Below are 26,308 nucleotides of genomic sequence, written 5' to 3'. Positions count from 1 at the left end.
TAACGGGACAGTCTATGTTCCCCAGGTAAAAACCATAGTGTTAATCACCTGATCATCCATCAAAAGGATAACATAGCCAGGCAGTGGTGGCTCACACGTGTAATCCCAGGACTCAGGAGGCTGAGATCTGAGTGAGGCTCAAGGTTCAAACCCGGCCTACCCAGAGCCATAAGACTTATCTATAATTAACCACCAAAAAGTCACAGGTGGAGCTGTAGCTCAAAATGTAGAGAGCCAACCTTGAGCAAAAAACTAAGGGACAGTGCCAAGGCTTTGAGTTGTTCAAGCCCCAGTATTGGGACAATAAATAAATACCAAAATATTTCAACTCATTTTTGGCAACAAAACACCAAATTTCCAAGTAAAACTAAGCACACAATTCCAGACTACAACAGTATGATTTTCACCTGGATAAAACTTACAAACTACTTTTTCTTTAAAACCAACATTACTTCCTCATATTCTGATCAATAACTGGCAGTCACAGTTCACAAGAAAGCTGAGCACGGAGGCCCGCAAGCAGCCCCACCGGCGCAGGGGAGGGTCTGACTTGGCACAGGCTGCTTTTCTCCTTTGCCCTCATGCATGTTACCTTGTCACCAGACTTCTGCCCGCTTGTCTTCTTCTTACCTTGTCCTTTATACCTTGGTATCTGAGCATGAGAATAAAATGACATTTTACCACAGAGTATCAATCTTTAGAAATAAACTAACTCATTCCCAAACCAATAATGATTCCCAGTAGATTTCTTAGAAATGGAGAGTCTGATGCACCTGCTCCTCTCCAAAGCCCACGCTCTTCTGGTCTTTCTGGGCTTCCCTCCTGGCATGCTTCAGCTCACGTCTGGCAGGGTTCATGGTTCTTGGTAGGCCGTGGCCATAGAAGCCAGCACCTGCTCTGCTGCAGCGCCCTATCGGCTGCTTCCCTATGGCAGGTCTAGTAAACCCTGCAGCTCCCGGAAGTCTAGTCAGACCTCACCTGGCCTTCCACAGGAAGGCTGCACGGGAGGCTCGGCTTTGTCACAGCTTCTTGGAGACCATCATGCTCTCCGTGGCTCTCCAGGCTCATTAGGGGCCACACGAAGCTGGTTGGCAGGAAGAGGCAGGCAAGTACTGGGACTCTAAGTCCAAATCCTTTCTTTCCTAAAGGAATCCTTCATTTCCCCTCTGCCAGGCCAGGTAAGGCCCTCAGAATCATTTGGCACACGAGGGGACAGACAGGCACGCATGCTGTTCTTGAGCTGCCAGCAGCCTCCCTGCCTGAATTGTTGGGTCTGTATGGCCCACCCACATTATACATATCTAAACAGCCCGGGCACAAAAGGTCCCCACCTGCTTTAAGACTACAGAAGAACTGCGGATATCTGACAAACAGGTGTACCCTGACAAGTCATGTGGTGCCACCTAATACCGTAGCAATAGCCCAAAGGGGGCAGGAGGGAGGAGCCAGGACCAGACGGGGAGCAGGAGTGAGGTCATGGGAGGAAGGGGGAGCACGAGTGAGGTCATGGGAGGAAGGGGGGGCAGGAATGAGGTCATGGGAGGAAGGGGGAGCAGGAGTGGGGTCATGGGAGGAAGAGAGGGTAGGAGTGAGGTCATGGGAGGAAGGAAGGGTAGGAGTGAGGCATCATGGGAGGAAGGGGGAAGCAGGAGTGAGGTCATGGGAGGAAGGAAGGGTAGGAGTGAGGCATCATGGGAGGAAGGGGGAAGCAGGAGTGAGGTCATGGGAAGAAGATGTGAGCAGGAGTGAGGCATCATGGGAGGAAGGTGGAGCAGGAGTGAGGTCATGGGAGGAAGGAGGAGCAGGAGTGAGGTCATGGGAGGAAGGGGGCAGGAGTGAGGCATCATGGGAAGAAGGGGTAGCAGGAATAAAGTCATGGGAGGAAGGTGGAGCAGGAGTGAGGTCATGGGAGGAAGGGGGGCAAGAGTGAGGCATCATGGGAGGAAGGGGGAGCAGGAGTGAGGCATCATGGGAGGAAGGGGGGAGCAGGAGTGAGGCATCATGGGAGGAAGGGGGAGCAGGAGTGAGGCATCATAGGAAGAAGGGGGAGCAGGAGTGAGGTCATGGGAGGAAGAAGGAGCAGGAGTGAGGTCATGGGAGGAAGGGGGGCAGGAGTGAGGCATCATGGGAAGAAGGGGTAGCAGGAATAAGGTCATGGGAGGAAGGGGGAGCAGGAGTGAGGTCATGGGAGGAAGGGGGGATCAGGAGTGAGGCATCATGGGAGGAAGGGGGATCAGGAGTGAAGCATCATGGGAGGAAGGGGGAGCAGGAGTGAGGCATCATGGGAGGAAGGGGGAGCAGGAGTGAGGTCATGGGAGGAGGGGGGAGCAGGAGTGAGGCATCATGGGAGGAAGGGAGAGCAGGAGTGAGGTCATGGGAGGAAGGGGAGCAGGAGTGAGGCATCATGGGAGGAAGGGGGAGCAGGAGTGAGGTACATGAAGGGGGGAGGGGCAGACACGTCCACCGCTTCTCTGGCAGAGTGAGGAGCGGCATTTTTAAACCCACTTAACACAGGATTTGCCTTATTCTTACTTGTAATGTTTATGTGTACAAAGTATGTAAAACGGAGGCATTTTTTTCTTGAAGATACGCCTTACCTGGAAGGTTAGTACTGTAATTTTCTTAAGTTATCTGCTAAAGAGAAAGAGTTTCCAAATATCTCAATGCTACAGATACTGAAAAATCACTTAGAATAGTCCTTCATTTTAATCTCTAGTATCATATTTTTCATGGAAAAAATAAATTTCCCTTCCACAGGCTCTTTTATCAGTAATTAATTTGAAGAAATTTTTTTAATGGACTCAGGACTACTCTATCAAGGCTATAGACTCTCATAAGCATCAAAGAAGAAACTTCTAGAAAATGATCTTCTCAACTATAAAAGCTGAGTGAACACCTCAAAGGGGGCAGCACGCTCAAGTCCATCCATCCCTCTCTGTGACAGGAGTAAAGGAGACGGAAGAGATCACTGAACAACAGGAGCGCTTACAACATTTTAAGAAAGAAAGAAATCTGGAGGTATAATTACTAAGCTCTGGAATTTCACCTGGTTTGCAAAGATGTACCCTGTATCTAAAAGTCAGTGCACTGTCCCAGACCCACACAAGCCTCACCTTTGGACTGCACTCGGTACCTCACCTATTCCCGTGAAGTAGAAATCAAAGGTAAAGCCACCAAATGCAATTCGGACCTGTGACAGACTGCCTGTGTGTGTCCTCCAAAACACACCGGGCTGAAGTCACACCCTCTTAGATAACGAATGGCATTAGGAAGTGGGACCTGTGGGAGGTGATAAGGTCACACAGGCAGAACACTCATGAAAGGGACTGGTGCCCTTATTCAGGAAACCCCAGAGAGCCCCAATGTCTCCTCCACCATCTGAGGACACACAGGAGGCGACCCCCAGGACCCAGGAACCAGGAATCCGGCTGGCCCTCACCACGGCCTTCCCTGCAGAACTGTAATAGCCATCTGCCAGTGACCAACAAGCCAGTATGCAGTACTTTATTACAGCAGCCTGAGTAGATTAGGATATGTCTCAATCCATTCTGTTACAGGACCAGTTAGTACTAGCAATTCATTCACCAGAAGACAGAAACTTCCTGAAGGTCATCTTTCTATCTGGTCTTCTATTATTAACAGATGTCTTTGATCTTTAATGCAGGTGTTCAATTGCTTTCACCTTTATGCCGTGCCTCAAAGTAGGTCTTACCTTTAACAATTCATAAAACACACACATGCACGCACTCCCCCCCACCCATGGACGCAAAGACACATGCATATATCACACATAAACACACTCCCAAAAGTAACCACAATACATTCTCCTATAAGTCCTATCAAAATAAGTGCATTAATATAAGTAACCACTGTAACTTACAACTCCAAATCTGGCTGGCCATCCATCAGAAGTCCACAGTATCCAACACAACAATTTTATATCTGAAGCCTACTGTCCTTGAGCAAGGAGCATATGAGAACGAAGGAAACCTCCTTGTTAATGAAGTGAAAAATATTCAAAGAACCAAATGAATTAAAATATTCTTCAACTCTGATATTTAAAATGTATTTTTTCTGAGACATAAAAAACAATACTACCAATGAAACAAAAGAACTTTTGAAAGCACTTAATCAAAGGGGAAAAAGCATCTTCAAGAAACTACAGAGCACTTGTCACAAGAAGAGCAAAACTTGATACAAAAAAGCAGAGCCCTGGGAGTCCCAGGGCAGACATGACTTTCCGTCAGCGCTGACTCACCTTACTTGGGATTGTGTTTGAGTTTGTTTTTCCTTCTGGTGACTTTGATGGAGAATGTACATCAGATAGCTCCAAGGCACCCTAAAAATCAAAGTTCAAATGAAAACACACTTAAAACTAAAACATGGGAATTTTAATTATATCTCAATGGAATTTTAGCACTAATAGTAACATTTGTTTAGATACTCATTAATGTAAATATCCTTCTGAGAACCTCCTAACTTTACAAAAGTAACCATACCTAGATTCTATCCATGCACAAGGCCCTGCATGCAAAGTCACTTCAACAAGCAACCAGTACAACACTGATTCCTACTGCCCTGCCCCTTCCTTTCAGACTAGGATGAATGATTCTCAACATCAACTTTCTCTCATCTTCCTGTGCTTTCCTCCCTCATTTTATGTCAGGAAAAAAAATTTCAAAGAGCAAAAGAAACTCTCTCATAACAAACTTGACCTCCCTCAAGTGGGCAGTTTTCTCTTTCTCTTTTATACCAGCCCCCCTTCTTTTTTTTCTCCCCGAGACAGGTTTTGTTATGTAGTCCAGGCTAGCTTACAACCTGACCTCCCTGCCTTATCCTTCTGAGTCCCCAGAATTATAATTTAGGATCTTTTCTTTTGTAGTTTTTTTGTTGTGAGGAGCTTTAACAAGTAGCTTCTTCATGTTTTTAGCGTCAGTCAGTCACACAAGGTGACTGCACTGTGATCTGTTCATATCTGCATCCAGTGGACCTTGATCACGTTCACCCATCACTCCCTCATTCAACAAAATATTTCTAAATAGTAATCACTTCTTAAAACGTACCTATTGTCTCCATATGCATATTAAATGTCTATTTTGCTAAAGGAATTCTTTAGAGCAGCACTGCTGTCTTTTGAACATGAGAATGTGCCGCTCCCCCTGAATCTCGGTATTCTAAGGAGAGCACTGCTTTCTCCCAGACTAGCCTCCCTCGGGCTCTCCTCCCACGCAGCTTCTCTTGCCAAGATGCTAATTTACCAATTTCCAATGACTCTTCCTTAAGACCAAGTCTTTTCTGTCCCCTTCCTTCAAGTCTTCCTGATACCATATTGTCTGGATTTGCTTTCTTACAGGTTTCACTTCTCCTAGTCTCCTCTAGTCTTCCTAACTTTATCTTCTGAAATGGAAATAAGCATTTGCTAAAAAATCACAGCGTTTCAGAGCCCACAGACTCAGGACCTAGCAGCACAGCCAAGACCAGCACAGATGATTTACAATTTGGCAAAAAAGGTTCTAAGTTACATACCAGTAGCCAGAAGTAAGACCAGGAAGAACAAGAGTCAGCTAAATAGACAAAATTCTAATGCAGAAGGAGAAGATCTATCACTTCAGAGAATTCAAGACAGGAAGTAAGAGAAAAGCAAGTAGGCACAGTCACTTCAAGGACCAACGTCTGTCTGGCTTGAGTACTGGCTGAACTTATCTGGTGTGGAAATTCCAAGGATTCAGAATTGTGCATGAGGGATGTTGGGTTGTTGACCTCATGAATCTGCATATTCCCAAACCCCCATACTTCAGAAATCTTCATCGCTTCCATTCCAGAGCATTCCAGACAAAATTCTCAACCAGCTTGAGGTTCTACACTTCACAGAAAGTCCTCTTAAGGTTACACAAGCAGACAGAGAAGCACCATCATTTCAGATCTTACGTGAAGGGCAAAGACTCTGGAGACCCATGCGTCACCACTACAAAATCACTGCAATTTGTAATAAGGAAAGGAAACGTGAAGAGCTGCGTTTTAAAGATAATTCCTATAGTGAAGAAACTGAAAGGTGAGAGGGAGGAAATAGCATTGCTCAACAGGGATGAAGACATGGACACTAAAAGTGCTAGTACATATGAGACTGGCTTACTGATAGCTCAGAAAGCAGTAAGCGCTTTTATTATTCAGCTGGGGACAATTTAATAAAACCATCAAAGGCATTAAGGCACAGTGGGCACAACAATGTGATTCTCAAGCAGGTAAAAAAAATGTAGCTTTGGCGAGGAGCACCAGTAACTTAGTCCCCAGGGTAATCCAGTTATTTTTCCTACATGTACTCCAAAGTGAGAAGTTAACAATGCTTATGTCATTTTTGCTTCATTATAACAAAATTAAACTATGGAAGGGTAAAACAAATACTTTAAGTTCTAAGTTCCTCATTATAAATGCTGTTTGTAATATTTATGCACATACTGTACTAAACAAAATATCCAAATATAGTTATCTTTATTAAGATAAAATGTGGGAACTTAATAGCTTTGAAATTAGAGGAGGAGCAAAGCCTTTTTTTTCTTTGCAGGTGTAAGGTGCTATACTTGGTCTATGGGACAGAGTCATGATAGTCAGAGCTATGATAGTCAGGGTAAGACAGTCAGCAAGGAGTTCTGCGGCTTCCTAATTACACTGCAAAGCTTATCTTGAGCTTGTCTGAGGCCACAGCCCACCCCTCTGGCAATTACTCCTCCATAGTCCTTTGCCCGCCCGTAGGTACAAATGATTTCCTACTAGCAGTGTCTTTGTCTAGGCACATGCCAGATACCACTCCAGGGGTATGAGCCCCCAGGAGCAGAGTCTACATAGAGGAAAAACACGTGGATTCAAGCTTGTCTGCGGGGTAGGGATTTGTTTTTGTCAAGTTTTCTCCACACAGGATGCTGAGGTATGAGTCAACAGCTGAAATTCTGACCTGGGATAGGAGTTATTCATATATAATCATGTTTGACGGACAGCCATCATTGATACTTCCGGTCTCCCTGCCAAGCCGACAGCTGACAGCTCCGACTGCAGCACCCTTCAGCCCACTCTTCAGAGGGAGGATCTAAAGAATCAAGCAGGAGGGGCAGGCAGAAGCCACGCAGAGGATATGGCACGCATCCCAGAAGCCAGGCTCCAGAGCTCACACCACTCACTAGGGAGTGGAAGAAGGGAAACAGAACCAGCTAGAAAAACATGTGCAACCACCGCTGCAATGAGGATAGCCAGGGAGCAACTCAGAAAGAAAACACAAGGGCAGGGGGAAGGAGAAGAGAGGCCGGAGAGCCGAAACTGAGCCGGTATTCACCACCTAACTGCAGACTACTGGCCCCAGGAGACTGGGGTATTTTACACCCTAGTGCCTAGTACAACAAGTACTTGTTAAGAAACCAATGAATAATGGAAGAAGTTATAATGCACAGACAGACTGGCAGCTGGCTCCCTCCCACCCCAGACCTGGCCAGGCTCCTCTGCCTTCCCTGAACACCATTCTTCATCCTTGCACCGTAATCAACACTCTACATTACACCCAACTTTGCCACAAAACACTGTATTTTTAACTAAAACAATTGTGCCAGGCACAGGCTCACCCCCGAAATCCAAGCTACCTAGGAGCAAAGATCCAGAGGATCTCAGCTAAGACCAGCCCAGACAAAAAGTTCACAAGACCCCATCTCCAGGAGCTGGGTGTGGTGAAGTGTGCCTACCCTCCCAGCTGTGAAGGATGTACAAGGAAGATCATGAACTAGGCTGGCCTGAGTAGACATGTGAGAACTTAAAAGAAAAAAAACTAAAGCAAAAATGACTGTGGGTGTGGTTCAAATGGTTAAATACCTATACAAGGCCCTAAGACAGTCATGAATAGTTGCAAATAATCATGTATTGTATGATCTTAAATCTTTATTTAAAGGTTGCGGTCCTTATGTGAATATATCTTGATTTTAAAGAGTTCTTTGAGGACATAGGATTTTTTTTTTTTTTTTTGCCAGTCCTGGGCCTTGGACTCAGGGCCTGAGCACTGTCCCTGGCTTCTTCCCGCTCAAGGCTAGCACTCCGCCACTTGAGCCACAGCGCCGCTTCTGGCCGTTTTCTGTATATGTGGTGCTGGGGAATCAAACCTAGGGCCTCGTGTATCCGAGGCAGGCACTCTTGCCAGTAGGCTATATCCCCAGCCCAGGACTTTTTTTAATCATATATGACTCACAGAATCTAATGACCACACCTAAAATGCAATTACTACTCAGACAAGCATTACTGATACTCAAAGATTCCAACAGAAAATACAATGAGACTCTCCAAATGAAACAGCATATTGCCTTCAACCTTCTATCATCCTTAGGGATATATTCCTGTGACTAAAAGCACACTTAACCAAATACTAGCACAGCAAGTGACCTGTCTGTAAGACAGGGTAATGTCATATAAAGATAATACGTGTAGAGAGTGGTAGGACTGCTCATCTTCCACACAAGAAAAGGTGAGTTACACATAAGTAGACTCCTACTTGAGAAAGTAGACATTTGACCTAGACACAGCAGCACATGTCAGCACTCTGGTGGCTAGAGAATCACAAGTTCAAGGCTACAATGAGACCCTACCTCCAAAAATCCTTGAAAGCCAGGTGCCAGTGGCTCATACCTGTAATCATAGTTACTCAGGAGGCTACAACCTGAGAATCGTGGTCCAAGACTGCTCAGGCAAGTGAGTCCATCAGACCTTGTCTCTAACCACCAAACAACTGCCAGTGGAGCTGTGACTCCAGTGGTAGAGTGCTAGGCTTGAACACAAAAGCTCAGGGACAGCGCCCAGGCACCGAGTTCAAACCCTATGACCAACACACAGACAAACACAAGCCTACTGGAGGAAAGACACTAGGAAATAGTGTCTTTAACAGATTGGCAATAGCTTATTTTTTAAATCTTTTTTAAAATCCCAAAAATGATCTATAAAGTCAGACTTCTATATTTGACTAATAAAACTAACGAGCCATTACTGAATGTTTTCCACGGCCAGTACCACGTTTCACACTTCCACACGCTAACTCACGCACGCAGGTATCACAGCACTGACAGGCGGGAGTCTTCCCACCCTTCTTTACAAACGAGGCAGTGGGGAGGTCGGGTCCCATGTCCAAGGTCAACAGCTGGGAAGTGAGGAGCCGTGACTTGGTCCAAACACCCTAACTCCTACACCCAATGCTCTGCGCACCAACAACCAAAACAGGCACGCAAAAGTATCATAATGTGAACATTTCAAGTTTCTTTAACATATACATTTACACAATCAACCACAGTGCATTTCATTTTGTTCTTAAGGAATACTTTCTTTCGGTGCAAACCTTGATTCATGATATAGGTTCTAAACAGAAAATGCTACTCAGGACTGCACTCACCTCCCCACCAGCAATCCCTTTCTCTTTGTGCTGAGAGCGTCTAATCACTTCTAATAGCAAGGGTCCACCCACAGTTCCTTCAGCTTCAATGATACCTAAGTCTCGGGCTAAATTCTCTCGACCTTCAAAACCTTGGAACTAGAAAAGAAGATTACAATATAAAAAATATAGCAAAAGTACATTCAGAGATTAAGAAGAATATTTTAGCCAGGAGCCAGTGGCTCATTCCTGTCATCCTAGCTACTCAGGAGGCTGAGATCTGAAGATCGCAGTTCAAAGCCAGCTGGGGAAGAAAAGTCTGTGGACTCTTATCTCCAATGAACCACCAGAAAACCGGAAGTGGTGCTGTGGCTCAAGGAGTAGAGTGCTAGCCTTGAGCTGAAGAGGTCAGGGACAGTGCCCAGGCCCAGGCCCAGAGTTCAAGCCCCACAACCAACCACAAAAAAATGTAGGAGCTTAAAGAAATATCTACACTCAACAAGGCTGCCTTTATCTTAATGTCCAGTTTTTACAGAACTCAGTCAGTATTAGCAGCTGCAGTGGATCACTCTAACAGAACGAGCTCCACCACAGTTCACTCTCCTTCCTGAGAAACAGGAAGTGGCAATCCTTACGCTGATTTCAGATAGCTCCAAAGAAATAAAAACAATAATCTGCAAGTCAGCAAGGTTGTCAAGTTCCATTAGCTTTCAGCTTAATATTAACTCATGTGTATATGTTACATGAAATGTTAAAAAAAAAAAAGAAAGAAAGACATCATTACTCTTACTGTGCTGGTTTCAGGGTGAAAAACAGCCAAGGTAAAGTCAAGGTTAAAAAACTGAAGAAATTCTGCAACAAGACTAGCCACTAAGCGTCCTGCAAAGACAGAGAAAAAAGAAGCATAAACAAATGTTTAAGAACTTTGACTTTTTAATTAGCACTGTGAATCAACGGGAACAGAGTTTCTAACTACAAATCTCTTCACTCTGAATAATACAATTATGTAACAAAAACATCAATCTCTCCATTTGGTCATTAGGATAAGCAACTGTCTGGCACTAACTTTAAGACAATGTAGTATTTTATAAATGGACTTCACAGCTGCACTTCTTGTAGTAAAACTGGAGTTTTGGGTAAAGTTGGCTTTAAATCCAAAACTTCCTATGACAAAAAAACTTAATAAAAGCAAGTTAACTGTCATAAAGTGAAATATTGTTTTAAAGTGATTTGTAAAAATCTCAAGAGTTGCCAGGCCCTGTGGCTCACATCTGTACTCCTAGCTACTCAGAAGGCTGGGATGAGGATCACAGTTCAAAGCCAGCCAGGCAGAAAAGTTCATGAGACTCTTATCTCAAGTGGTAGACTGCTAGCCTTGAACTGAAGAGCTCAGGGACAGTACCCAGGCCCAGAGTTCAAACTCCACAACCAACCAAAAAAAAAAAAAAATCTCAGACTTGGCTGGGAATGTGGCTTAGTGGTAGAGTGCTTGCCTAGCATTCATGAAGCCCTGGGTTCAATTCCTCAGTACCACATAAACAGAAAAAGCAGAAGTGGTACTGTGGCTCAAGTAGTAGAGTGCTAGTCTTGAGCAAAAGAAGCTCGGGGACAGTGCCCAGGTCCTGAGTTCAAGTTCAAGCCCCAGGTCTGGCCCCCCCCAAAAAAGTCTCCGACTTCGGAAAAGTAATTAAAATTCTCCCAAACCAGTGACAAGTTCTGAAAACTTAGTGGCAGATAAACAATAGTAAGCAGACCATCTTACCATCTTTCGTATTCAAAAACTTTTTCAGGCTCTCATTGACTAAAGGAGTTTTGTTCTGTTAAAAAAAAATAAAGATACTTCTGTCACATATTTAGCCTAGAAATAACTACAAAATATACAATAAAGTTTAACTTTTTATATAATTATTTATTGTCAAAGTGATGTACAGAGGGGTTACAGTTTCATATGTAAGGCAGTGCGTACATTTCTTGTACAATTTGTTACCTTCTCCCTCATTTCCCCCCTCCCCCAAAGTTTAATTATTTAATAAAATTATTTTACTACAAGACTTATTTTGTGTTATTATTTCTCAAGGTTAATAAAGTAAACCATATATGAAGATTTGTTATTTGTTCTGTTTGTTTTTGCAGTGCCGGTGATAGAACCTGGGATCTCATACAAACCAGGCAAGCACCCTGCCATGAACTTAGGTTTTCTTAAACATCTTAGTTCTAGCTACCATTTAGAACAGATAAACTTCCAGTTCCCAGTTGAGATAGTGGCATGTGAGGTAACTTCATCTGGCCACGGGCCTGTTTATTTTTTAATTGTAGATATGCATATAGAAAAATATCCTTATACATCAAGCCTGTTAACTGCTGCTTAGAACAAGGCTAATATAGTAGCCATTTTTCTATTCAACAGACAATGGAATAATCCATTAATGCTGAACTCAAGATAAACACAAGATACTCAACATGAATGAATTTCAAATGCTTTATGCTGGATAAGAGGTCAGACTAAAAAGAATGCACACTCTTTTAATTTTTTTTTTGCCAGTCCTGGGGCTTGTGCTCAGGGCCTGAGCACTGTCCCTGAGCTTCTTTTGCTCAAGGCTAGCACTCTACCATTTGGGCCACAGCGCCACTGCCAGCTTTTTCCGTGTATGTGGCACGGAGGAATCGAATCCAGGGCTTCATGCACGCTAGGCAAGCACTCTATCTCTAAGCTACAGTCCCAGCCCCACACTGTGGGGAATTTTATTGAGTCTAAGCCATTTTTAATTGCACATGTATAGTAATGGGCAGCAGTCAGACATTTACAAGAAGCCACACTGTCCCTATTTGTAGATTATATAATTCTACACCTAAAGGACTCTAGAAACTCCAAAAGACTCCACTCCCAAGCTTCTAGAGCTAATAAATAACTTTGGCAAAGTAGGAGGATACAAAATCAAAACACAAAATTCAGTAGTTTTTCTCTGTATCAACAATATGCGAACAGAGAGGGAAATCAGGAAATTCCATTTGCAATAACTTCTCTCCCCCACTATCCCGTGCGTGTATGAATCAACCTAACCAAGGAATTGAAAGACCTCTATATAGCAAAAACTATAAAACTATAAAGAAGGAAATGGAAGAAGTCTCTGCGCATTGAAAATACCTCCGATGTTCATGGAATGGGAGAATTAAGTCCTGGGGATGGCTATGCTGCCGAAGGTGATCTACAAAGTCAATGCAACACCCATCAAAATCAAATACCATCTTCACTAAGCTAGGGGAAAACATCCCAAAAATTCACACCGAACTACAAAAGGCCCCCCAATAGCCCAAGCAAATGTGAGGCAAAGAAGCCGTGCTGGGGGGGCCGCATTCCAGCCCTCAAAGTTTACTACAGAGCTGTCACAACAAACACAGCCTGGTTCTAGCACAGAGAGGCCTCCAGTCCAGGGGAAGGGAAGGTCGGGAGGACACCCAAACCTCAGCCATCGGACACTCGACGAGGGGGACAGAGGCACGGCGTGAGAAAGGCAGCCTCTCCCACAAACGGTGTTGCGGGACCTAGAGGAAAGGCGGATGCCTACGCGGGGGGGGGGAGAGCACGAGCTGAGGGTGGCGTTGGTTCGGGCAGTACTGGGGCTTGAACTCAGTCAGGGGCTCATGCTAGCCCGCTGCCCCGGAGCCCCACCTCCACCTGCTTTCCCTGCGCTCTTCAGGGATGAGGGAGTCCAAGCCACAGTTCCCTCCCACCTGCCTGCTTCTAGGCGGCTGGGGTACGGGGGGGGGGGGGCGGGCACCGGGGATCCAGCTTACCGGGCAAGTGTGGCGAAACCGAGGGGCCCGTGCGGAGGGCCACCCGAGCGGGGGCAGCGGAGACGCGTGTGTCATGGGGGGGGGGGGGAGAGGCTGATAGGATGGGGGGCGGGCTGGAGACTGGGCACCGGTGAGCACCCCACCCCCACCCCTCCACGAAGCTGAACCAGTCCGTACATACCTCTACCTTTTCCTGCTCCTCCAGGGCTAAGAACACCGCTGCCCGGAGCTCCGCCTTGAAGGGAAGAAGGCAAGAAAGGCGGCTTCAGGGCAAGGGCCACCAGAGGCGCACTGCGCAGGCGCAGGCCCAGGCGCAGGCGCGCGCGAGGCGGCGCGGCCGCGGAGCCCCGGCGTCGGCGTCGGCCGGCGTCGGCCCCGGGACCCCCCCCGCCGCCGCCGCCGCCCCGCCGCGCCCCTCAGGCCGCCCGCCGGGCCCCCCGGGTCGCTGCAGGCCGTCCTGGCCGGCGCCTGCGCGCGGCGGGCGACGCCGGCTGACCCCGGGCCCGCGCGGCCGCCCGCCGCACCTTGATGCGATTCAGGACGCCGCTGTTCTCCAGGGTCTGCACCAGCAGGTCCCGCAGCTCCGTGTCCTCCTCGGCCACCACCGTCGCCGCCGTCGCCGCCATCTTGCTTCTCCAAGACAACCACCCAAGCCGCGGGCACGGCCAACGGCCGCCTCGGAAGCCGCTGGGCGCGCTGGCCGCGCACTGGGAGCTCCGCCCCTCACGCCGAGGGGGCGTGGCCCCGGCCGGGAAGAGGGCCGAGGCGCGGGGGCGGGGCCGCAGGCGTCCTCGCGCAAGCCCCGCCCTTGCGTCGAGAGGCGGGGCCTAGAGACGGGAAGACGGCGGACGCATGGGGGCGGGGCCTGAGGACGCACCGTGAGAGCCCGGCCCCTCTCGCGTTGGGAGGCGGGCCTCGCTTGAGAGCGAGGGGGCGAGGGAGCGGCGCCTAAGGCGGCAGAGTGGGAGCCCCGCCCCTTACGCCGGGAGGCGGGGCCTTGGGTTGGGAAGAGGGTGGACTCGGAAGGGCGGAGCCTGGGCCGCACAATGGGGGCGGGAAAAAAGAGACGCACGCGAGAGGGTGTGGCCTCGAGGACGCGGCACGCAGGGGGCGGGGCCTGGGGCGGGGCCCTGCGGGACTGCCGGTCCCTTTTCCCGGCCTGGCGCGGGCCACGCCGCGGTCCTTCCTGGAGGGTCCCCACGGAGGCGCGCGCTGGGGCGCGGGCCCGACCTTCCCGCACGCCTCGTCGGGCGGGGTGGCTGTGGGTGCGGTCTGGACGCAGGGTGTTCCGCGTCCAGACCAAAACTCCCTTTGCGGCCGGGCCCAGCCGGGACGGAGACGGAATTGCTAAGGGCGGCCTGCTAGAAGACTTGTGAGCAGGCTGGCGGGGCGCCGCGCCGCATCTCCCGGGGTGGGGGGCTTGGGGCGCCGCCAACCCGCATTCCCCGGGGTGCGGGGCTCGGTCACCATCCCGGATCCCCCGGGGTGCGGGGCCCCCGCGCCTTCCCGGATCCCCAAGGGTGGGTGGCTCGGGGAGTCATCCCGGATCCCCCGGGTACGGGGCTCCCGTGCCATCCCGGATCCCCCGGGGTGCGGGGCCGCGGCGCCCCGCCCATCCCGCCGGTGGCCGCAGGTTGTGGTTGGGGATTGGAAACGTGTCTGTCCTCTCTCATCTGCCCTCTGCAGCCGCTTTCGTGACAGGAGGAGCCGCGCGCGTTTGAAATGGGCCTTGGGGAGCTGAAACGGCTGGTGAGAGGCAGGAAATGCCCCTCCGGAGGGCAGGATGCCAAGTCCGGAGGGTCCTATGTTATTAGCCTTGGGTGCGTGTGAAAAGTGGGGCCCCTGGCCGAGAAGACGAAGCCCGGGGCGAGAACCCCGTGGGAAGGCCGAGTCCTGGCAGGAGGCCGCTGGGCGGATGCCTTGACTCCAGCTTGGGAGTGGAGCCACCGGGATGCTTGTAACATTACCTGTAGGCCCTACAGGCTGAGGGTAGACGAATACAAGGTCTGTACACTCTGTTCCGATACGTACCAAGGACTTTGTACACCGTGGAAAGAATCAGAAGACACTTTGAACCTTTGTAGTCCGACTAGAAATTGAGCCCCACTATGTTCTCAGTCCTAAAGTGGCGAGGAGACAGACGCCCTATTTCCCCAGCCAGGCACCATGGGTACCGGGGCTCAGGGGGTACCGGGGCTCGGGCAGAGGACAGACCTGGAGCCCTGGAGGAGGTTCTAGGGAGGCAGAGAATGGAGCAGCTAGGCAGACAGGAACAGAGGAAGGAGTATGGTGCCAGTGGCCCAAGCCTGTAACCCCCACCTGCTCAGGAGACTGAAATGTGGGGATCATGCCTTGAAGCCAGGCCCAGCAGGAAACTTTCCTCTCCAGTTAACCACGAAAAGGCCAGAAGTGGAGCTGTGGCTCAATTGGTAGAGTGCTACCTTCCAGCACAAAAACTCAGTGACAGAATCCAGGTTCCCAGGGCTGGCACAAAAAAGAGGATGATGAAGAATGTTGTTATGGACTCAATGAATCCCCAAATTTGCGTGTTAAAGTCGTAGATTCTAATAAGACTGTCGTTGAAGATGGGGCCACATGGAGGAAGAAATGTTGAGTGAGGTCATATCCAGTAGTATGGGTCTTGACAGGAAGAGGAAGAGACCAGAATGCCCCCCCACACACACACCAGGGCACTTTCCCTAAGCCAAGGAAAGCACTGCCCCCCTCCCCCAAGAACAGAAGATAGCAGCACACAGGGAGAGGCTGGAGGGTGTAAGGAAGGTAGTGGCCAAGGGTGTGGTCTGGCAGAACAGGAAAAGGAGACCAGACTGTAGAGCCTTATCTACCAGTGTTACAAAGGTGTGAAAGTGAGCACAGCTCACACCCAGTACGGTCCTAGTCTTGGGGTTACTTCTGAGCACTCTAAGGCCAGGAGGGGGTGAGTGGATTGACTACCACTGAATCATGGGAATTATCCAGTAGTCCAGGGAAGATCTAAGAAAGACCTCAAAGTTTCAGAAGTGAAACTGGACAGAGGAAGGTGAATTGAGGAACAGGAGCATTGTATTAGCACCAAAAAGCAAAAGCAACACAATGTATGTGTAGTTATGTTATTGATATAATTAATAAATTAAAATAGGTTATGATTAGTGAATAAATGTTAATAATTGGCTGGTGGCTCATGCCTGAATCCTAGCTACTCAAGAAGCTGGGACCTGGAAGACAAGTTCAAAGCTAGCCTAAGCAGAAAAGTCAACAGGACTCCATCTCCAATTAGGCTAACGGGTCCTGAGCCTCAGAGGCTGAGCTCATATGCTGTACAACCCGAGAGGCAGTGGTGCAGTTTCTGCCCAAAGGCTGCAGGCTCAAACCCAGAGCCTGCAGGCAAGGAAGAAACTGATGCCAGTAGGAACAGTCATCTCAACTGAAATTCCTATTTGAGCAAGGATTGATTGATACCAGGTTGTGTGCTGCATACGCACATGAACTTTCAAGCCATATTGCATAGGCTTGAATCCACTTAGTTGTGCTAGCCAAAAGAAGTTATTTAAGCACCATTCCCCCACATGCAGATGAGAAAACCCAGCATCTGTTTGTATTTAAATATGTGCAGTTAGATTGGAAGATAATATTTAACATGGGAAACATAGCACAATAAAAAGATGAACAATTACTCACTGACTGAACTGGCAGCCTAGTTCCATCTTCCCATGCTGCTCTAAGGGAATGCATTTTGTTTGTTTTCAGTAACTTCATGCTACAGATGCCACCTAAGGCTTGGAAAGCCAGCTGTCACAGCTGAGGGCAAATACAGTCTATTTGGTTTCCAATCATGCTGTTTCCACAGTAGTTTACTTTCTCCTGGCATTTATAGAAGGTTATTCTCTTGCTTCATTTTCTGTTGCTGTAACTGAATACCACACACTCGAGGTTTAGTTAGCTCATGTTTTACACTGATGAGTGACATTTAGCAAGGGCCTTCTTGCTAACATGGTAGAGCATCACACGACAAAGCAGCAGCTCTGCGTGCTAGCTTGCCCTACTCTCGTGACCACTGTTGGCATCAGGAGACCCAATCCTGACCCATCGAATCACAATTACCTCCCAAAGGCCCTCCTCCAAGTATCATGAACATGTGAAACTGGGGACTCTGTTTTCAACAAATAGTTGAGGGATACATTCAAACCATAATTTCATTATATCAAACAGAAAAGGTTATATCAAAAAGAAAATGGCATTCTGGTCTCTTAGACCAGTTGGTCTGCCTTTTTCGACGGGTGTAAAGCAACAGCCGCCAGGGGGCAGTATCCTACAGGACAAGAAGAGAAGGCTGCTCTTTCAAAATCTCATTTTCCATTACCCATTCAAAGGTGTGATGCCAGTGTGTGCCAACTAACCCCTGCCCCCCCAAAAATCAATCCTTGGCATAAGGATTATTTTGAGCTGGAAGACAACTGAGTAGAAGTAGAGGTATATATCTTTTTAAAGCACTGTGCATTGTACCTAACTGGGCACAAAGATGTCCACCTCCCCTAACTCCCAGGAAGGCCAGAAGCTAATTGCCTGAGGGCGTGCCGGACCCCGCTCAGGCTAAGAAGCACCCCAGGAACCTACAAGGCCCCCCTCGGCCACTAGACCTCATGTCACCTGCCCTGGAAACCTAAAGGTCCTTTTCCTTTGGGCTGCCACGTTGCTAATGCTTGGTGTTCTTCCTTCACAGACCTCAGCCCGGCTCCGCCTCCCCACCGGCGCTGCCGGGCACTTCCTGGGTCACCAGGCACCTGCCTGCCCATAAGCTGCTGTTGGCTTTCTCTTCTTAACCCGCCCATTGTCGGTCGATTTGAGAGCCTGGCCAGAAATTCTAAGATGGGTAAAGGGAATACTTTCCTCCCAGACTGCAAAGAACAGCAAATGTTTTCCATTGATTGACGATACATTTAGTTCATGCCTTCAAGTTATTTCACCTTTTTGCAGTTCTAGGATGAACCCCAGGACCTCCCACATGCTAGGATTACAGGTGTGACACCAGCACCCCGGCTATACTTAAGGTATACACCATGGTAGATGAAAACCGAGGAGATTCTAAAAGATTAAAGTAATTGACCCATTCGTGTCGTATAGCATCTGTCACATTGTCTTTCTATTTTTTTTTTTTTTTTTTTTTTTGCCAGTCCTGGTGCTTGGACTCAGGGCCTGAGCACTGTCCCTGGCTTCCTTTTGCTCAAGGCTAGCACTCTGCCACTTGAGCCACAGCGCCACTTCTGGCCATTTCCCATATATGTGGTGCTGAGGAATCGAACCCAGGGCTTCAAGTATACAAGGCAAGCACTCTTGCCACTAGGCCATATTCCCAGCCCCTCTATTTTTTTTTAACTGCAAAAAAACGCACTTAGGTGATTGAGCAAAATGAGAGTATGGGTCAGAGGCAAGAACTAAAGGAAGGAAAAGCGGCTGTTGCCGAAGTTTGAGGCACAGGGGATGGGCAAAGGGCTCAGGCTGAGGCAAGTGTCCTATAGATAAGACAGACAGCAGAGCAGTGGTGGCTCACACCTGTCATCCTACTACTCAGGACGCTGAGTATCCATGATCAAATCATGATCTGAGAGGATCATGGTTCGAAACCAGCCCAAGCAGGAAAGGCCGTAAAACTCTTATATCCAATTAACCACCTAAATATGGAAAGTGGGGCTGTGGCTCAGGTGGTAGAGCACTAGCCTTGAGCAAAAACAAAAAGCTCAGGAAGAGCTCCCAGGCCCTGAGTTCAAGCCCCACAACCAAAAAAAAAAACAAAAACAAAAACAACCACCAAACTTTAACCATAATGCATATAAACATAAGTTCTTTGGGATCTTAGTAATTTTCAAGAGTTTAAAGGATTCTGAAAACAGAAAGCTCAAGGGCCACTGTTGTAGAGTGATTTAACTTTGTTAGACAGTGTTCCAGGCTCGGGGCTATGTCTAAGTTTCAGACATTTCTTACACATTTTCTAGAGACACAGCACCTCAGACTGGAGACACGTCGGTGGGGACCGACAGAGGAGCTAGACAGGACGACCCGGAGGAGCAGCCAGCGTCGGCAGCAGAGGTGGGCCAGTGGCTGCCCCGCGGTGGGCAGAGCCAGGGAGGGACAGAAAGCAGGCTGCCGAATGTCTGAGTCCACCTGTGTGGCCGGCGTGTTTGCTCACCATGGTCCCACGGCCTTGGTTCTCCTCCACAGCCTACTTTTGTTTCCTTTCCCCTGCTCCCCAGTGTCTGTCTGAACCCCAGTAATGGCCGGGAGGCCCCTGCCCCTCAGCCCGGCTTCTAAGAGACCCATGAAAGCCAGTCACAAAGGAGCCATGTAGGCTGTAAACCAGTGAAACAAGTTGTGTGTTATTGCCTTGGTCTGGTTGGGGTGCATTATTTTGCCTTTTAACCAGCTTCTCCCACTAGAATGTGCCCCAGGGAATGGGGCAATTAATGACTAGCCATGTTTTAAAGGAGTTAAGGTAGCATTTAGGCCAAATACAAGCCCCTGTTTAATCTATGGCCAAATGCTTGTAAGAGATGAAAGTGACCTTTGCATGGGCCACTCCCTTTAGGTTGCTTGCACTGTTTGCGTCCTGAAGCAGAGAGGAGGCAGAATGGAGGCTGTACAGCCTCTCCGTGCTGCCCACTCTGTCCACGTGGCCAGGAAGCAGGGAGAAGGTTCTGAAAGAACAATGGGGCCGCAAAAAAATGTCATACAACTTTTAGGAAACACAGCGTCATGGCTTTTTAGTTAGGTTTAGGAGATGAAAGTGCAGACGGTGGTCATGTCCCCCTAAGGCTGTGTGTGGGTGATGAAGACAGCTTCTGCCTCACCTACCAGTGGGTTTGCATTCATATCAGCTACTAAGAAACAATCAAGAAACATGTATGGAATAGCCGTTACATTCACTATGAATGTGAATTCATAATGCAGAAGTGCTTATATAACCAACCAAACCCAGCTCCGTTTTGTGGTAAAGCCTCAGGAGTCTACAATGGCTTATTTTCTCATGATAATTCTTTAAACCTCAAGTAAACAGCCTTTGGAACAGCCATGTGGGAGTGAATATGAGCGTGGGTGGGCGTCTGCACCTGCGTGAATACGTGAGTGGGTGCCTGCTTTTTCTTCTCATTTGTCAGGTAACTATGCCTCTTTGTTAAAACTGAGGATGAAGTCTCGGCTCTGGAGCACAAAATTTGAAGGTACTATTGTAAGGTCCATCCCCGGGAGGGCTCCGTGCAGATGCCCCCACACTTGTTTAAGTCTGCATCTAGTACCCAAGTTACCTAGGTAACTGGCACACCTGGAGGCAGTTACCTCCTCCTCTGAGGTCACATCCAATCTACCTGGCCATATCTCTCACCTTTTCCTATAGGATCCAGCTCAACACGGTCCCCGCTCTCTTTCTTTTTCTCTCTTACTCTGTTTTGCTCTTTTCTCTCTTTTTCCCTTCTTCCTTCCCCTCTGTCTCCCCACGCCTCCATCTTGTGTGGGCTGGCAGTTTGCTTTCCCCCCAATAAACTCCTTTCTGCCTGAACCATGTGGCGGGTTTCCTTTCTGGCGAAACTTACAAATATATTATTTTACTTCACATTTCAGAGAATCATGCTGTTTGATTTGATGTATCCTTGCTGCCTGTTCCAAAAAGTTTCTTCCCTGCCGCTCCAGTTATTTAAGTGACATCTTCCAGGAGAAGCATTGAATGGTCTTTTCCATTTCTTCCCTGTTCCCATTCTATCATAGCCATAGCTCAGAATGAAACAATTCCACAAAATATATCCACGGCTGCCAGACTGGAGATAGCAAGGCCAGAAATACAGGTATGACAAAGAGAGAAAGGACAGGGCAGAATGACCAGGAGCTAGCCTTCCTCCTAGTAGAAATAATCCAGACTGCAAAGGAGGCTTCCCGTAAGATTCCCCAGAGTAGCAACTCGGTGTAGACAGTGAGAATGGGTGCTATAGAGAGAGGACTGTGTTGTTCCTTTGACTGTCTTGAACAGGAGGACAGAAATCAAGTGCAAGGCCCCACCAGGCAGGTAACCCTCCTCTCCATGGTGTAGACTCACAGGGTCTATCCTGGGCCATGAAAGCAGCCGCGGGCACTTCCTGCAGACTGGGCACGACGGACAGGTGAAGCTCGTATTGACACTTCACTTTTAACCCCCCTGACGCTATCGAGACTCTGCTTCCCTGTCTTGAAGACGAGAAATGGCTGCAGAGCAGCCGCTTCACTTAGAGAAGGACACACAGCTGAGTAGTGGGAGAGCTGGGAGTCGCACCCAGGTCTCCGCCTGACGGAAGGCCCGGCATGGTTCACTTGGAGCTGAATTGGTAAGCTTCTCCTCCCCCGGCTCTGGCTGGCCTTCGTTGCTCAAGTTCTAGTTCTGTTTTCCCGAGAGCAAAGACATGGAGGAATGGTCTATAACTTTGTCTCCAACGGTTGGCATACCCAACTGTTCTGCAGCTGAGAACTCACATTTATTGCTCACGCTGTCAGATCTGTGCTGATCTGCTTCCTGTCAGGCTAGCCAGCAGACCTGCGGCCACAGAAAGCCCGGGGTCACGTTGGCAGCTGGGGCCCCACTGGGAAGTGCCTTCCTCCATAGTACACATTCGGCCAGATCTGCTTCCCCCCGCCCCTCCATTTTCTCCTTGAAAGTGCTCCTCCTCTTACAAGGAGGCCACCTGTGAAGCCCAGACTGGGAGGATTCTGATCCAGGGCCAGCCCTGGCAAGACCCCAAACACAAGAGGAAGAGCGAGGCAAGATGGCCTGCGCCTGTCACCCTTGCTACACGAGTAGCGGAAATCGGGGGATGGCGCAGTCCTCGTTGGAAATCAGAGCCAAGAAGCCTGGAGATACGGCTTAGTGGAAGAGCCCCTGCCTCGCAAGCCCAAACCAGCTCAAACCCAGAACCACAAAAGAAGAAAATCCTTCCACCCTTTACTAGCAGAGCTTACTGCCGTGTGATTTGGGGGGGCAGATTTACTGCCCTAATGATGTCAGGCCTGGCCATTCCATTTGTTGTGGCCAGAAGAATTTCGGTAAAAGATCAAACATCCACACCCTCGTACTCAAGGCCAGTGTGAAAACACGGTTCCTTCAGTCAGGGTCCAGACCACAGGCTGCAGCTAAACCTGAACCATCAGCCAGGAAGAAGAGCCAAGAATCAGCTTCTGTGGTGACAGTGAGCGCTGAGATTAGGGCTGCTTGTTACTGCAGCATAACCTCCCCAAGTCACGTGCGAACCAGATCCAGGTGCTAACCCCAGGAAGGAGGCTTACTGGGCAAATAGCTTGTTCTCTGGGGCCCAACAGCCGACACCTTTCGAGGCCAGCACTTTACCGCTAGGCCATATTCCCGGCCCCCAGCGACAACTTTCATTGCCACAGCTGGTTCTTGTGACCTTCTCCTCGCAAAGACACATAGTTTCACAAGATAACACCACAGTATCTTCCAGTTCACAATCCCTGCCCTCTTACACTGTGTTATGGGGGCCAATAAAACCTCCAGTCTGGTCTGCTGCCTCCCTGACGCCCAGCTCCTGGTGTAATACCGAGATCAGATCTGGCCCGTGCCGTCATTGGCCACAGGGTGAGTTGTACTACCTGGCATCTTGTCTTGATGGGTGTGCCCGAATTCCTAGAGGAAGGGAAGTCCCACCCCACCCCACCCCCGAGGTGATGGGTGTTCTTGAATCCCTAGAGACAGGGGTGGGAACCTGGGAGCCCTCTGACCTGACCCTATTTAGGGTCAGATCAGCCCGGGTGCCATCACACCAGGCCACACATCTCTGTCTTTGCGACCCGTCTCCTGGCTCATCTCTGGTCACTGTGGCGTCCCATGTCAGCTCTACCATTGGCGCTGGATTGGTTTGTGGTATGGCTTTTGTTCTGTTTCCTCTCTGGCCTGTTTCCCGACAGTGTTGAGGGTCTGTGTGGGCTGCAGGCCTTTGTAACACCTGGCTGCCTGCAGACTGCTAATGCTCTGATAAAGGCTCCAAGATTCCATCCTTCTCAGATAATTTACTATGTAACACTGGGGAAGCTGGCCACCTTCCAGAGCCTCCGTTACACTCGGCCTCAGAGAGCCTCTTCTTCCCCTGGACTCCGCCCAGGGCTCTGTTCAGGGGCTTGTTAGGTGGATGTTCCGGACATATGTCCAGGTTTGTATTCAGATTGTGGTGTGTATGTGGTGGGGGGCAGAGGGGAGATGAAGGGGAGAGTGTGTAGAAGCTTGTATAATTTGGAGGCTCTTCTTTGAAAGTAAGAATGCAAAATTACAATTAAAAAATGATTTGCAGGGCCTTGGGAAGCCCCTACTAGTGAAGGGGGAAACTGAATTCTCATTTGCTTCACAGTCAGTGCACAGTCAGTGGGAGGGGAGAGCAGGACAGGAAGAGAGGCATAACTACCTCAGGTCATAACAACCTCAGGTCAGCTCCGCCACAGGTGCAGAGAAACTGTTTCTGCTCTTTAAAAAACACTTCTGTGGGACTATAAGTTAATTTGGAATAATAAAAGGCTTGGCCTCTCCCTCCCATTTTACATTTCTTTATCTTTCCACTGAAAACTTCTCTCTGCAGTCACCTTACAGCTGACCTTGGAACTGAGGAAGGGCAGGATTCATCAATAACACCTTGTGACTACCGTAGGCAACAATGACTTCCTGATCAAGACTCACCCTGCTCCGCTGGCCCGGTGCTGGAGATCAACTGGACCACACCACACCATAACCACCAGGCCACGGCCGTGACCAGGACTGTCCAATGGCCGTGCACCTGCCTCACCCCAGGCCCATTCTTCTTCTGTCTAAGGCTAATGCTCTTTGTATCCAGAAGCGAGGCGGAGGTGCTTATACTGCCTCTCGCAAGGGTGTGCTGGGCTATGGTAACAAATCTCATTTCTCTGCCCTTCACCACTCCTCTTCACTGGGCATCTTGGGGAGAGGGGTTTGGAGCTGGGCCCAAGGCCTAGAACTGTATCATCCTTGATACTGCAGTGACAATGCTAAATCTCACCTGAGCCCACAACAAAGGTTAAAAACAAACATACAAGCTTCATTTGGGGTTCTGGAAAATGTTTTATTGCAAGGGGCCCTCTGATCGATGTTACGAAACCACTTGTCAACCTCACCTGGGCTGAGCCTTCTTTCCTCAGGCTCACCCCCGCTGGAGAGCCGACAGGCACTGCCTCTGCCATGCAGGTTCAGGAAGTCCCCCCCACCCAGGTCTTCCGTCTCCTCCCCCTGTCCTTCAGGCACTGAAGCCCCCGTGTCCCTGTTGCCTTCCACTTCCTAGTTTCCTGGAAAGATCACAGGTCCCTGAGATCCACACACAAATCCCAAGGTGTCTTGCCAAAGGAGAGACTCAGAAAGTGGAAGTTTGAGCACAAATTTATTTTTATTTTGGTGTAACAGGGTAAAGTAGGGAGAAATGGGGGGAAAGGGAGAGACGTTTTCTGCTCCCCAGGCCAGAAATGGGACTAAAGACCCAAAAGGGTACCTCTTACCAGCAGCCTTTCTATTTTCTAACGGGGGTGGGGGTGGACTGGTCCTAAACCTTAGCCAGTGGTGCTGGGTAACCAAGACAGGTCTTGTTGCTTAGTATTCTAAAACATGGAGATAGCTTTAGGCCTGCCCCAAACGTAAAAGACCACGGGTGAGCTTTAGCACTTTTCTTAGATGAGCTGCTCATCCTACAGTCTAGGGATTCACAGAGTTGCCAGATTTTTTTTTGTTTGTTTTTGTATTTGCTTTCCCATTTCAAAGCAGAGGACACTCCCAGGTTACAAGCCTCCTTTCTACACATTCCGCCTTGCAGCTCAGCCCTCTCCTTAGGAAGTGTAGCTTCTAGATCTAAAATACAACCGGACGTGCTAACCTATATAGGACTCCAGGCATCCAGGCATCGAGAATGCTGGCGAATTTCAGGAAGTGGAAGCATGGGTTGGTGGTGGTGGTGGCTGTTTTCTTCTTCTTTTTAGGAGACAAAGGAGGGTGCAGAAGTGGAAGGAGGAGGAGTGAACAAACGTGGTTTCCTAGGCCCCTCGGTATTCACCCCGTGGGAAGGGGCCTGTGCGGCTCGTGGGGCGGGAGGGACGGGAGGGACGGGAGGGAAGGAGGGGGGAGTGGTACTCAGGACCTGGCTCGCGGGATGGCAGCCCCCTCTCCCGAACCTAACCAATGATAACCTTGAAAGTCAAGCTTCTCTTCGGCGGGGGTGGGGACGGGAGGAAGGTGGGTGGGGCTGACGTCGGAGGCAGCATCGGGGACCCCCCCCCTCGAGACCACCCACCCGCGCACGAGACTGGCCCGCACCCCCGGCCGCGCTCGGCCCGCACCCCGGCCGCGGCTCCCTAAGGCCAGGCGGACCCTCGGGGCGGAGCGAGCTGGGCGAGCCGGGCTGGGCCGCGGGTGCCCCTCCCGAGCTCCGGCCGCGCCCCCGGGCGAGGCCGTCGGGCCCGGCCCAAGCTCGGGCCGTGCCGGGGGCGCGGCGGGACGCCCCGCGCGGCTGGGCGGCCGGGAGCTGCCGGAGTCCGCGGCGCGGCCCCGGGCCAGCCTGGGCGGCGGGCGGCAGGAGGGGCCGGGCGCCGGGCCGGCCCGGGGTGCGCCGGGGCCTCCGGAGGTGAGCTCCGGGCGCGGGCGGAGCCGCGGGGCTGGCGGGGCCGGGGCGGGGCCGGGGGCGCGGCTTCGGGACGCTCTGCCGGGCAGGGAGCGTGGGGGCGCGGCAGGGGGCGTGTCCTTCGGGCCGGCAGGGGGCGTGGCTTCTGGGCGCGTCTGTCCGGCAGGGAGCGTGGGGTCGGAGCCTTGGGGCGTGTCCTTCTTGCGGGGCGGGGGCGGGGCGTCCCGGCAAGGGGCGTGTCTTCGGGCCGGCGGGGGCGGGGCGTCCCGGCGGGGGCGTGTCCTGCTTACGGGGGGCGGGGCGTCCCGGCAAGGGGCGTGTCTTCGGGCCGGCGGGGGCGGGGCGTCCCGGCGGGGGCGGGGCGTCCCGGCGGGGGCGTGTCCTGCTTACGGGGGGCGGGGCGTCCCGGCAAGGGGCGTGTCTTCGGGCCGGCGGGGGCGGGGCGTCCCGGCGGGGGCGTGTCCTCCGCTGTGGCCCTCGCCGGAGCTCCGCT

The 26,308-nt window shown here is 50.1% G+C and overlaps 1 protein-coding gene across 9 annotated transcripts in view; it reads right to left on the bottom strand.

Moving 5' to 3' along the window:
• Cep43 (centrosomal protein 43) overlaps positions 1–13,879 on the bottom strand; it is a 40,547-nt gene extending 26,668 nt beyond the window's left edge. For 2 of the 9 annotated variants that reach the window (XM_048354433.1, XM_048354434.1), the window contains exons 1-6: positions 13,708–13,875; positions 13,365–13,418; positions 11,151–11,205; positions 10,173–10,267; positions 9,410–9,547; positions 4,259–4,339 (exon numbers count right to left, since the gene is read on the bottom strand). In XM_048354433.1, the coding sequence (XP_048210390.1) occupies positions 4,259–4,339; positions 9,410–9,547; positions 10,173–10,267; positions 11,151–11,205; positions 13,365–13,418; positions 13,708–13,809 (525 nt within the window). In that variant the 5' untranslated portion in view covers positions 13,810–13,875. Of the gene's footprint in view, positions 1–592; positions 653–4,258; positions 4,340–9,409; positions 9,548–10,172; positions 10,268–11,150; positions 11,206–13,364; positions 13,419–13,707 lie in introns of all 9 variants that reach the window. The other 7 variants (XR_007212168.1, XM_048354430.1, XM_048354431.1 and 4 more) reach the window with 7 other exon arrangements.
• Between the last annotated feature and the right edge of the window lie 12,429 nt (positions 13,880–26,308).

This window comes from Perognathus longimembris, chromosome 9 (assembly GCF_023159225.1).
Source record: "Perognathus longimembris pacificus isolate PPM17 chromosome 9, ASM2315922v1, whole genome shotgun sequence".
Lineage (NCBI taxonomy): Eukaryota > Metazoa > Chordata > Mammalia > Rodentia > Heteromyidae > Perognathus > Perognathus longimembris.
Note: the sequence above shows the minus strand (reverse complement) of the source record. Positions and strands in the feature narration are given on the sequence as shown.